The sequence below is a fragment of the Achroia grisella genome, unplaced genomic scaffold (assembly GCF_030625045.1).
Source record: "Achroia grisella isolate CSIRO2021 unplaced genomic scaffold, CSIRO_AGI_Agris_v1 utg149, whole genome shotgun sequence".
Lineage (NCBI taxonomy): Eukaryota > Metazoa > Arthropoda > Insecta > Lepidoptera > Pyralidae > Achroia > Achroia grisella.
This window is the reverse complement of record NW_026712644.1, coordinates 4,513,768-4,526,706: the sequence shown is the minus strand read 5'-3', so window position 1 is coordinate 4,526,706 and position 12,939 is coordinate 4,513,768. Positions and strand designations below refer to the sequence as shown.

General features: G+C 35.7%; 1 protein-coding gene across 1 annotated transcript; it reads left to right on the top strand.

Moving 5' to 3' along the window:
- The first annotated feature begins 3,510 nt into the window (after positions 1–3,510).
- LOC131840717 (aldo-keto reductase family 1 member B1-like) lies at positions 3,511–12,832 on the top strand. The gene is made up of 7 exons (XM_059188913.1): positions 3,511–3,611; positions 5,678–5,820; positions 8,594–8,735; positions 10,020–10,214; positions 10,896–11,095; positions 11,982–12,137; positions 12,577–12,832. Exons 1-7 carry the CDS (start codon positions 3,540–3,542, stop codon positions 12,614–12,616), a joined length of 948 nt encoding a protein of 315 aa, XP_059044896.1. The 5' UTR covers positions 3,511–3,539; the 3' UTR covers positions 12,617–12,832.
- The last annotated feature ends 107 nt before the right edge of the window (positions 12,833–12,939 follow it).

The following is a 12,939-nucleotide window of genomic DNA, read 5'->3' as shown; positions in this document are numbered from 1 at the left end:
GTCTCAGCCCGATCGGTTTAAAATTGACAAAGTTTCATACAAACTTTCATCCCCTATTTTATCCCCTTGGGGGTAGAATTAATCAAAATCCTTTCTTAGCGGATGCTTACGTCATAACATCTACCTGCATGCCAAATTTCAGCCCGATCCGTCCAGTGGTTTGCGCTGTACGATGATAGATCACTATGTCAGTCACCTTTGACTTATATATATTTAGATAAGATTTTAATATCATTTTTTAAATATCAAATTAAATCATTTTATATAATTCTAATTAAATACTTGGGAAATATATTAATCAAATTAATTCGGTTTCTATAATAATTGTGTACTGATAGTGTTCCAGTTACATTCAGCTTGTATGCCCACATTCCACAGGGTAAGGAGTTTCACGTAATCATGGGGTATTTTTTTTATTGGGTTGTTTGGGCTATTGTCAGGTGTATGGACCTGTATCACTGCGACCTACATAGATCTATTGTGCTCGCCCTTTTTCAAAGTTCGCTACCTATACCCGTCAGGGACAAGAATTGAAGGATATTCTTAGGAGCGATGATTTTTATCTCCTCAGAATAGAGTGTACTTTCCATAGGAGATATTTCGTTTATGCATGAGTGGGCTACAACCACATAGGATGTGTGGCGTGTCCTCTTCAGTTTGGCAATATCTGCAGATTTTTGTTGTGCATAGGTATGGGGTTAGGAGATAAGGAGAAATGGACTCTCAGTACTAAAACTTGAAATCCATTTTTCAAAAAAATATTTTCCGTACTTAATACAGTTTATTATTAAGCCTGCGAACGTGCTTAAAATATTGAAATTTGATGACGTCACGGAAGAATCTGTAAACTGATTACGTCATCAAATGACGAATAGACGTAATGTTCCTTTAGTATCAACTAGCGACGCGCCCCGGCGTTACATCCATGTCTGGTATGTTATGGAGGTCGTATATATATTTGACCTCGGTGGTCTAGTGGTTTAGCACACCGCTTTACATCCGATGGTCGCGGGTTCGATTCCTCAACATTTGTATTCATGAGTATGATAGTTTGTATCGGTCTGGGTGTTTTCTATGTATATGATGCATGTATTTACAAAAAGAAGGTACTTATATAAGTTGTTTAGTACCTACTACCTATAACACAAGCTCTGCTAAGCTTGGGACTAGATAACGCTATCTGAATTGAATACAAGTGATTGCGCCGTGCAAGGAATCGAATCTGCGACCATTGGATGTGAATAAAATTTAAGTGTCTGTTTTTAATTTCAACTATTAAAATATATACAATATTTAGATCAAATATCTATTTAATTTTTGCTGATCTATCTATTTGTTCTTGGAACTCGCGAACGGCTGCACCGATTTACACGGGAGTTTCACTCGCAGATAGCTAAAATCATGAAAAGTAACATAAGCTACTTTTATTTCAGAAATATGTATTTATTTTAATGAAAACAAAGTTATATTCAACGCAGATAATGTCGCGGGTAACTACCTACTCTATATATATAAAAAATCAGTCAAATCTATACATATAAATAAAATTGGAGTGTCTGTTTGTAATATTGAAATAACCGTTTTTTACTACATGCATATGAATATAAATACGGTGCATACATCAAAATAACATTTTTTACTATTTTTGTCTGTCTGTCTGTTTGTTCCTGCTAATCTCTAAAATGGCTGGACCGATTCTGACGGGACTTTTATTGGCAGGTAGCTAATGTAATAAGGAGTAACTTAGGCTACTTTTAGTTTATAAAAAAACATTTATTTTATATAAATAAAGTTAATTTCCGCGCGGACGAAGTATAACTAGTTAAGTAATACATTTTCTTTCTTTATAAAGTAGGTTTATTAACGTGTGGACCCTATAGTAGTCTCACGGTTCGTGTATATATGTGTCACCCTATTTTGACTGTAACGTTAAAATCTCCCAAGGTTAAACAGACCCATACTTTTCCATAGCATCAAATTTGAATGTAGATGCATGAGTCAATGTATGATGTAGACATATATATTTAGTATACGTTTCCATTAACACGACTGAGTTACGACAGAGTCTCTCATCATGATCTGCTTCTTCCATATCCCATTTATTTGTGGTCGGTGATCGGCCAGCCGAACAGGGATGAATGGAAGAGAAAAAATTACGCCGACCTTTTTTTTTTCGCACTACTCTAATGCTGTTGGCCACAGCTGGCCTTTACAGCTTCACCGGACGATAGGGGGCGAGTGCAGATGGCACTCCAAACCAAAGGAAGGACTTATAGAGGGGCTGAAGGCCAACACCTGCCTGACGGATACGACTTTAGTCTGAGGGCACCACTAGGGGTTCGAACCTCGGCTCAGGCCGTAATTTCAAATCCCAGTTAGTCCATAGTGACAAATTCACCAGATATTTATCACGTTGGTTTCCAGGGGAAACCGCGTGGAGGTCAACCTGACATGCTACATTGCTAGCAATAAGGTCGTCAGTCCACATTACTAACAATCCCCTTTCCCCCTCTAAATGCGGATTGAGGAGTAACACCCTCGCAAACATACAAAAAAATCTGTTATTTTCTGTCGGTTTGAAATTAGTATCAATGAGCGTGCGTGGAATAGTGAACTTGACCATATAAAGAAAAAAAAAATAATCTAACCAAAAAAATTTACATCGTTCTAGCTTCCAAATTGACGAAATCTGTATCGATTTCGTCATGTTCATCCCCTATTTTTTTCCACCATTAAGGGTAAAAAACTTTTAGAAACTTTGAATGTTATATTTATTTATATTTCATCAACAGCCTAATAAATAAGTTTCAAACTACTAGATTTAAAAATGACGAAACTTCCGTACAACCTTTCATCTCCCCTTCCAACCCCTTACAACCCTTTTTTCAATAAAAAGTTATAAACTTATATCCTTTCTCCAGGAACTGTGTGTGTACCAAATTTGAATCGGTTCAGTATACAGACGGACAGAGTTACCTACGCATTTATAATATTAGTAAGGACGGTAACTGTTAATAATGTAGACTAATAATTTATCAGGTTGACCTCCACATGGTCCCCTCTGGAAACCATCATGATAAATTCATGGTAAATTTACCACGATGGGCCAACTGACCTGACCTGATCTTATCATCCTCCACTGGTGCCCCGCCAGCGTAAACCGTTAGCACAGTCGAGTGCACCACCCCATCCAAGCCGGCTCAAGTTAATCAGAACAATCTTTTAAATTACGCAACGCATTTCAATGCACTTTTCAGCAATAGATAGAGTGATTCAAGAGGAAGGTTTATATGTATAATACATGTACACTCGTGCGAAGCCGAGACGAGTCATCTATAAATAAAAAAATATTAGTACGGATTGGTCGCACCAATGGAAACTCACCTTAACACGAATACTGGATGTAGATATAGAGCAATATTGCGCTTCCTTGCTTCAGTTCATCGCGACCTTTTGGCGGGAACGTTGCAGTAGACGCCATATTGATAAAACAATTTTCTTTTTCTTTTTTTTTAATATAAGTTCTAAATTTAAAAAATATGTCCGTAGTGCCAGTAGTAAAATTTGAGAACGGCCACACTTGTCCCGTTATCGGTCTCGGTACCTGGAAGGTGAGTTGCGAATTTCAAACAGCTTTATTTTATGTTATCCTGGTGGAGACAGCTTATTTTTATGATGGTGGAAAACAAGCATACGGCCAGTCTGATGATAAATGGTTACCGTAGCCTATGAACGTCTGAAACAGGAGGGATTTCATGCGCGTTGCGACCTTTAGAAACCTTAATATACCCTTCTTGAAAAACTCTAGGTAGATGGAGATCTAAAAATTTGTATTAATCACTAGCTGTCCCGGCAAACGTTGTTTTGACATATAAATTAATAACGTTATAAAAAATAGAGTTTGATGATAGAAGGGTGAAAACTTAGGGTTGTATGTATTTTTGTATGTTGTATCATAAAAAAATAGAAACTAAAAATTTTGTCTAAAAAATAAAATAAAAAAATTTAGGGGTGGGGTGGGGTAAAAATATATAATAAACTACCGGAAGATTTGAAAAATATAAAAGAAGATAAAATATTTATAGATAACCTAAAAAAATTACTAATTAAAAAATGTTATTATAATGTCAACGAATATTTGACAGATAAATTATAGTCACTCTATAATAATAATGTATACAGACCGATTAGAAAAATAATATATAAAATAATTAAATTCTGTTAACGCCACTGCATCTCATAGTAGCTTGCTGCGCCCATCAGGGTCCATGGTGCTCTTATAATAATACCACAGATAACATAATATTACATAATAATACTATGTTAACCACTATTGTAACACTATGGAACGCAAATGAATAAATAAATAAATAAAAACAGTTAAATTAGAGTAAATAATTAGAATACACTAATGCTACGGTAAGTGATAGGCCAGTGATGAAGTGATAATTGATAATACCTTGGTTTTCAATGTATTCGCTTCTAGAGTTGGAGAATTATATGAAACCTTGTCGACTGGCTTGTTAACTACATTCATATTGTAGAATGATGTTATTAAAGTAACGGCTTTAATTAGAATTATGAAAAAATAAGATATTGCACTGTTTGGTAGATTGTGATCGCAGGCTTTTGTTGAAAACGCTATATTTTATATAGAATAGAATAGAATAGAATAGAATAGAATAGAATAGAATAGAATAGAAAATCATTTATTCAAAGCTGCGTGAATTGTAAAAAAAACATTTAGCCGCGGTTTATATTCAATATAGTTTGTATTCACACACTTAAACTTAAATTGTAAGTAAAAATAAATTATTTAAAAGAGCTACACACTAGTTTCTTGATTAAAAAAAAATGTTATGTCTATTCAAAAGTGCTTCAATGTAAGCTTATTTGAATAAATGATTTTCTATTCTATTCTATTCAAATAAACTTACATTGAAGCACTTTTGAATAGTCATCACATTTTTTTAATCTACCGCTCATTCGGAAAGCTGTCTCATCACAAGAAGAACGAACAAGAAACTTGTGTGTTGCTCTTTTAAATAATTTTATTCTTTCTTACAATTAAAAGTTTAAGTGTGAATACAAACTATATTGAATATAAAGCGAGTGAAACCTCGGCCATAGCTAAATATTTTTTATACAATTCACGCAGCGCCATCTAGATCCAAGTTAAGCTACTTTGTGTTATAGGTGTTAGATAACTGATACACATACATAGATATTTTTTTCGTAAATACATACATATTATACGTAGACAACACTCAGACCGACACAAACAATCATAAATTCAAATTCAAATTCAAAAATCATTTATTCATGTAGGATATTTTAGCCGCTTATGAAAGTCAAGTTTTTACGTTATATTTTTTTTCCCTACCGTCCAGTTCAGTATATAGATCCAATTGAGAAGAACTGGCAAGAAACTCAATTGAATTACTTTTTTTTTTAAAAGCCAGTTTATTTACAATGTATAGGTATTTATATAGGTGTCTATGTCTAACATTAAATGAAAATCCCGTGCATGAACAACTATTGCCATGCACGCTCGTCATTTCATAATCATGATAATAAAATAAAAAAACTGTTAACTAATTTATTTGTTATTTGTTATATTATATTTATTTGTTTGTTTGTTTGTTTATATATTTATTTGTTTGTTTGTTTGTTCCAGTCTGCCCCCGGTCAGGTGACGGAGGCTGTTAAGGATGCAATCGATGCTGGTTACCGGCACATAGACTGCGCCCACATATACCTCAACGAGCCGGAGATCGGAGAGGCCCTCAAGGTCAAGTTTGAGGAAGGAGTTGTTAAGAGGTAAGAAAGAAAGACTAAAAAAAAAACATTTTGACAGCCATTGCATTCTCTTCCTTCCTTGATTCTCGGCCTCGGTGGTCTAGCGGTATAGCGCACCGCTTTACTTCCCATGGTCGCGGGTTCGATTCCTCGCATGGTGCTAACATTTGTATTATTCTTAGTATGATTGTTTGTATCAGTCTGGGTGTTATCTATGTATAATCATTACATATTATAAAACAAAGTCGCTGTCGCTGTCTGTCCCTATATATGCTTAAATCTTTAAAACTACGCAACGTATTTTGAAGCGGTTTTTTTAATAGATAGAGTGGTTCAAGAGGAAGATTTATATATATCTATAATACATGTACACCCGGGCGAAGCCGGGCGAGTAGCTAGTATAGTTTAAAACAAAGTCGCTATCGCTGTCTGTCCCTATGTAGGCTTAAATCTTTAAAACTACGCAACGGATTTTGAAGCGGTTTTTTTAATAGATGGAGTTATTCAAGAGGAAGGTTTATATGTATAATACATGTACACCCGTGCGGAGCCGGGGCTCGCTAGTCATCTATAAATAAAAAAATATTAGTACGGATTGGTCGCACCAATGGAAACTCACCTTAACACGAATACTGGATGTAGATATAGAGCAATATTGCTAGTATCTATATATTTATAAAAAAAACTGTATTTAAGTATTTCTAACTATCAATTGTCTAGTACCCATAACACAATATTACCTTGAATAATATAATGATATCGCCGAGTGAATTGTCTCGAGATATTATTAAAAACAACACTAAATCCTGCCCCGAGTCTGAACTTAAAACTTTGAACGGACAATTTTTAATATTTACAAAACATTCTAAAAATGGACTTTACACACAGATAATCAAGAACATTGTTATTATTTGTAAAAAAAATAACATTTACCGGTATTAGTGCTGACCTATAACTAGTATATCGTTAAGGTCGCACATCGGGTGATGTTTTTAATCTGTGGTTTGATAACAAAACGCTGCACTTAGCTCCCGATCAATATGTTAGGACAATTCACACAGCGCCATCTAGGCCCAAGTTAATCAGAGCAATCTTTTAAATTACGCAACGCATTACAATGCAGTTTTCAGCAATAGATAGAGTGATTCAAGAGAAAGGTTAAAAACCTATCTGGGTTTAATCATTACATAGTATAAAATAAAGTCGCTGTCGCTGTCTGTCCCTATGTATGCTTAAATCTTTAAAACTACGCAACGGATTTTGAAGCGGTTTTTTAATACATAGAGTATTTAAGAGAAAGGTTAAAAACCTATCTGGGTTTAATCATTACATAGTATAAAACAAAGTCGCTGTCGCTGTCTGTCCCTATGTATGCTTAAATCTTTAAAACTACGCAACGGATTTTGAAGCGGTTTTTTTAATAGATAGAGTTATTCAAGAGAGATAAAAACCTATCTGGGTTTAATCATTACATAGTATAAAAGAAAGTCGCTGTAGCTGTCTGTCTCTATGTATGCTAGAGACAAAAAATGCTTTTACTCGGTTGACGAATTTTTTGATGAATGACCGTTACTGTACCTGGACCGTTACCGAATTGAGCCACAGTAACGGTAACGACCGTTACTGTGGCTCAATTCGGAAATTATTATTGGTATTATTATTATTTTGACATTGTTATTTTAGATTTAGATTATTTAATTTTGTACTTTGAAATTCGACACAATAATTATTGTTATGAATCAATAAATAAATAGAACAAGCCGAGAAATTAAACGATTAGTAAAGTCGGTAGTTTAAGATAAAAATATTTGTGTCAAGTCTCAAGTTATCCTCACAAAGTTATCTATATTCAAGGTTAATTAGAATTGATTATTTTTTGTGCACACACAGTGGCGTCCATTATTTAGACTATATCTGGTGAGGTTACACACTTGTTCGATCTTTCAATTTATTAATAGTCATGTTTATAATAGAAATTAAATAGCCACTAGTTTAAATGTTTTTATAATCTCACCAAAAGTACAAAAGTACAGTATTATAAATAACTAGTTGACCCGCGCAACATCGTCTGCGTTTCATTTCTTCACCTTTTGCAATATATTTCATTGCAGCTCCGCTCCTATTGGTCGTAGCGTAATGTTATATAGCTTAAAGCCTTCCTCGACAAATGGACTATCCAATACAATAAGAATTCGAACCAGTAGTTCCTGAGATTAGTGTGTTCAAACAAACAAACTGTGTTATAGTCAAGTCAGTAATAAAAATAGTACATTAGGGTGTGTTGAAGCGAAGATTTCTGGTGTGTCTGATGAGTGAGAGGTTCTGAGGGTTTTAATGAGGAAGATACGGAGATAAAATAAAATGAAACTAATATGACAGCGATATATAATAGAATGTAACAAAAAATATGTCATAAAAATCATAACATAGTATAAAACGAAGTCGCTGTCGCTGTCTGTCCCTATGTATGCTTAAATCTTTAAAACTACGCAACGGATTTTGAAGCGGTTTTTTTTAATAGATAGAGTGATTCAGGAGGAAAGTTTATATGTATAATACATGTACACCCATGCCAAGCCGGGATGAGTAGCTAGTTAGATATAAACGCAAAAGTTTGTTAGTATGGATGGATGTTTGTTACTCTTTCACACAAACACTACTAAACAGATTTTGATGAAACTTTACAGTAATATAGCTTATACATCAGAATGACATGGCTATAAATTTCATGCGGGTGAATCCACGGGCTCAGCTAGTGATAAATTAATAAATATTTCTCAAATTTCATTCGCAGAGAAGATATATTCATAACTTCCAAGTTGTGGTGTACGTACCATCGACCAGACCTCGTGGAGGGCGCCGTCAGCGTCACCCTCAAGGACTTGGGTCTGGAGTACCTCGACCTGTACCTGATACACTGGCCACAGGCATACAAGGTAAGAAATTCACGTCCATGTGGAATTTTTTCATCCATATATATAAAACTGAATTGCTGTTCGTTAGTCTCGCTATGTAATATTATGTTATCTGTGGTCTCGCTAAAACTCGAGAACGGCTGAACCGATTTCGCTAATTTTAGTCGAGACTTATTCGTGGTAGTCCAGGAAAGGTTTAAACGGAGATAAAATATGAAGAAATTTAATGTGAAATAGTAAAAACAACATTTGTTTCCCATACTAACTGCTGATACCTGTCAAACAGGGTGCGTTCAGAAATTTATTGCGTAACTAAACTTCAAAAACCCTTTGATATGTTTATTTTGAGGCGAAACAGAGTTTGTGGGGTTAATTAGTATATTACATTTTATCATTGGTAATCAACGTCTATGTGACAGACTCGACCCATTGGCTTTGCGGCGAGATATTGCATCTCTGTGCATTTTCTACCGCATATATCACGGGGAGTGTTCTGAGGAATTGTTCGGATTAATACACCAGCTGAGTTTCACCACCGTACCACCCGCCAGAAACTGAAATACCATCCTGATCATATGGATGAATGGCGGTCTTCCACAGTACTGTTTTCTAGAAACTTTTTGCCTCGCACAACCACATTGTGGAATCACCTTCCAGCAATGGTATTTCCGAAGTGATACGATTGAAACCTTCAAGAGAAGAGCTTATTCCTTCTTAAAAGGCCGACAACGCACTTGCAATTCCCCTGGTGTTGCGGGTGCTCATGGGCGGCGGTAATCACTTACCATCAGGTGAGCCGCATGCTCATTTGTCCCGTGTTATATAAAAAAAAATTACATAAAATTAGTAATATGATAAATATAACTATGTGTTAAGCGGATTGTGGACAGTACATTAGGAACAAAACAGCAACAGGGGAACCGCGTGGAGATCAAGCTGACAGTACATCGCTAACAATGTGGCCATCAGTCCACATTACTATGTAATATTATATTATCTGTGACATTACTAACAATCCACTTTCCCCCTCGATTCTCGCGATGTAATCTTTGACACAGTCCATCCATCTCATTCACGGCATTTCTCTGCCATTATAACTTAATATTAGTTTTAATATTAAGTATATAGTAATATAATTATATTATTATATACTAATAACTCATATAAAATCTATTTTCATATGAGTTTAGTGAAAGCTGTTAATCTTTTTTAAGTTTTTGTTAAGCTGTTGGTTGAATTACAAACGGACAGTTCAATTTTATTTATTTATTTAGGTATAGATTCATTCTTTTTGAAATTTCTTAGGAAGGAGAAGAGAACTTGCCTCTTGACGAGAATGGCAAAGTCATACCCTCACCGGTGGACTTTGTGGACACGTGGAAGGCCATGGAGGGCCTCGTGGAGAAGGGCCTGGTGAAGAGCATCGGCGTCTCCAACTTTAATAGGAGACAAATCGACAGGTTGCTGACATTGGCTGATATAAAACCAGCTGTTTGCCAAGTAAGTAGGATCCAGTAACAACGCAATCGATTGTACTTTTAAAGTTGCTAAGTTCTGGTATAAACATATTTAGATTTACCATAGACACGAAAGAAGAAGGAAGCATTTTTTAATCTTATCTGTGGAACAACTTATAAAGTAACAATATTTGTTATTTGACAGAATCTCTAAACATATTTAGTTTTACCATAGACACGAAAGAAGAAGTAAGAATTTTTTAATCTTATCTGTGGTACATTTCATGCAGTAACCATTTTTATTTGACTAAAACTTATGCATAAATGATACATATCTAATTGGGGGATATCCATAAATTTCGTCAAACGTTGAGTGTCGGAAGAGGGTACAAAGTGTAGGTATATATATAACAAAGGGTCTTGATTTCGTCCAAAAAAATCACTTGCCACTAGAGTAGTAAAAAAAAACTATATCTAGGGCTACTATATTTTATATATATATATATAAAAGCCTTGAGCTTAGTGCAGGGACAGCTGTTAAAACATTTTATCTATAATCATTGATGTAAAATGTACAAATAAATAAACATACTTTTCTTCAATATAGACCATTACTATAACTTACCAAGACGGTTACCTCTTACCTACTTCTTACCTAGACCAGACAGTCTGCCGTCAGCTTCTTTACCATTCAGAATACATAAAACACAATTTTAATTTCCAGATCGAAGTGCATCCATACCTAAACCAACAGAAGCTCATTGACTACTGCATGTCGAAAGGCATCGCTGTGACCGGGTACTCCCCTCTCGGTTCCCCAGACAGACCCTGGGCCAAGCCTGACGATCCCCTCCTGATGGATGACCCAAAGCTGAAGACGATCGCGGAGAAGTATGAAAAGACAGTCCCTCAAGTGCTGATAAGGTATTTTTATGTAGTTATACCTCCGTTAACCATAGAGGGAAAGTTTAATTTTAATTAAAAAAAATTAATTAAAGTAAGTTTAACCAGTTAGGGAATTCATCCCCACACACTGGAACCTAAGTGGTCCCGAACAGTGCGTTTCAGAGGAGTTTCCTCCCGCGTACACTTAGATTGTGGAATGAACTTCCTGCCGAGGTTTTCCCACGAGACTACAGCATGGGGTTTTTCAAAAAGGGTATATTAAGGTTTCTTAAGGGTCGGCAACGCGCAAGTGATACCCCTGGTGTCTCAGGCGTTCATAGGCTACGGCTAACCATTTACCATCAGATGGGCCGTATGCCTGATTGCCACCATCGAAGTATAAAAAAAAATTAGGCCTTAGCTATCAATCTGCAGATGTTGCCAAGCTGAAGAGGAAACGCCACTACACATCCTATGTGGTTGTAGCCCACTCATGCACAAATGAAATATCTCTTTTGGAAAGTATACACTCTATACTGAGGAGATAAAAACCATCGCTCCTAAGAATATCCTTCAATTCTTGTCCCTCACGGGTCTAGGTAGAGAACTCCGAGAGCGAGCAGAATAGACCTATGTGCTCGCTCTCGCTTACATGTTTAGCTTGGTTCTAGATGGCGCTGTATGAATTGTCCAGGGTTATTATTATTATTTATATACTCTTTTTTTTCGGATTACTCTAGTGCTGTTGGCAACTGGCCTTTACAGCTTCACCGGACGATAGCGGGAGAGTGCAGATGGCACTCCAAACCAAAAGAAGGACTTATGGAGCGGCTGAAGGACAACTTCGACAACGGATACGACTTTAGTCTAAAGCCACTGCAATTATTATTATTCTTTTTACATAAAAAATCATTATTTTTTCCAGGTACGCGATCGAACGTGGTCTGATAGTCATCCCCAAGTCCGTCACCAAGAGTCGGATCATCTCCAACTTCGACGTGTTCGACTTCAGCCTCACACCTGATGATCTTACGCAGATCTCCACGCTGGAGTGTAACGGACGCTTCTGCAACATGGGAGAGTAAGTATAGTTTCTGTCAGGGAAAATAACGCTTGTTATGAAGCATGAGGTGAGAGTGGTCAGTCAGGGTATGCTCCGGTTAGGACTTCCCTGGTCTAGGTGATGTTCTCACTTTCTTTTCTATAATTAATCACTCACTTTATATATATTTGAGAATATTTTGATGTGTTATTTTCGATTTTTTTATACTACATACGGCCCATCTGATGGTAAACGGTTACCGTAGCCTATAGACGCCTGAAATACCAGGAATATCTCGTGCACGTTTTTCCAGTTTCAGTTTCAGTAGTTCCAGTTTAGTACGGATGTATGTACATATAAAAAATGCAGTTTATCAGTTGTCTAGCACCAATAACATAAGCTCTGCTTAGCTTGGGACTAGATGGCGCTGTTTGAATTGACCCAAGTTTTATTATTAACATATTTTTTTTTGTTACAGTACACACCACCCCGAGTATCCCTTCAAAGATGAATATTAAGCAAGCGTTGAGATATTTAAGTCGAGTGCCTATAATTTATAAAATTTATGTAACGTGAGCTGTATGGCCAATTTCCTGTGACTTATTGTTTCATAATTTGGTTATAATCTAGTATTGATTATAATCGATAGATTGTCATACAGCTTGTCACAATTAATTTTAAAAATACTATAGTATTTGTAAATATATAATCACAATTTACATTTTTTTTTCTTATTAAAATGAACCTTATAATAGCTTTGCAATGTGATACAAAATTATATAAACAAATTAATTTATTAATCTGTACCTACTATACACATGAAATACACTAAATAAGGAGA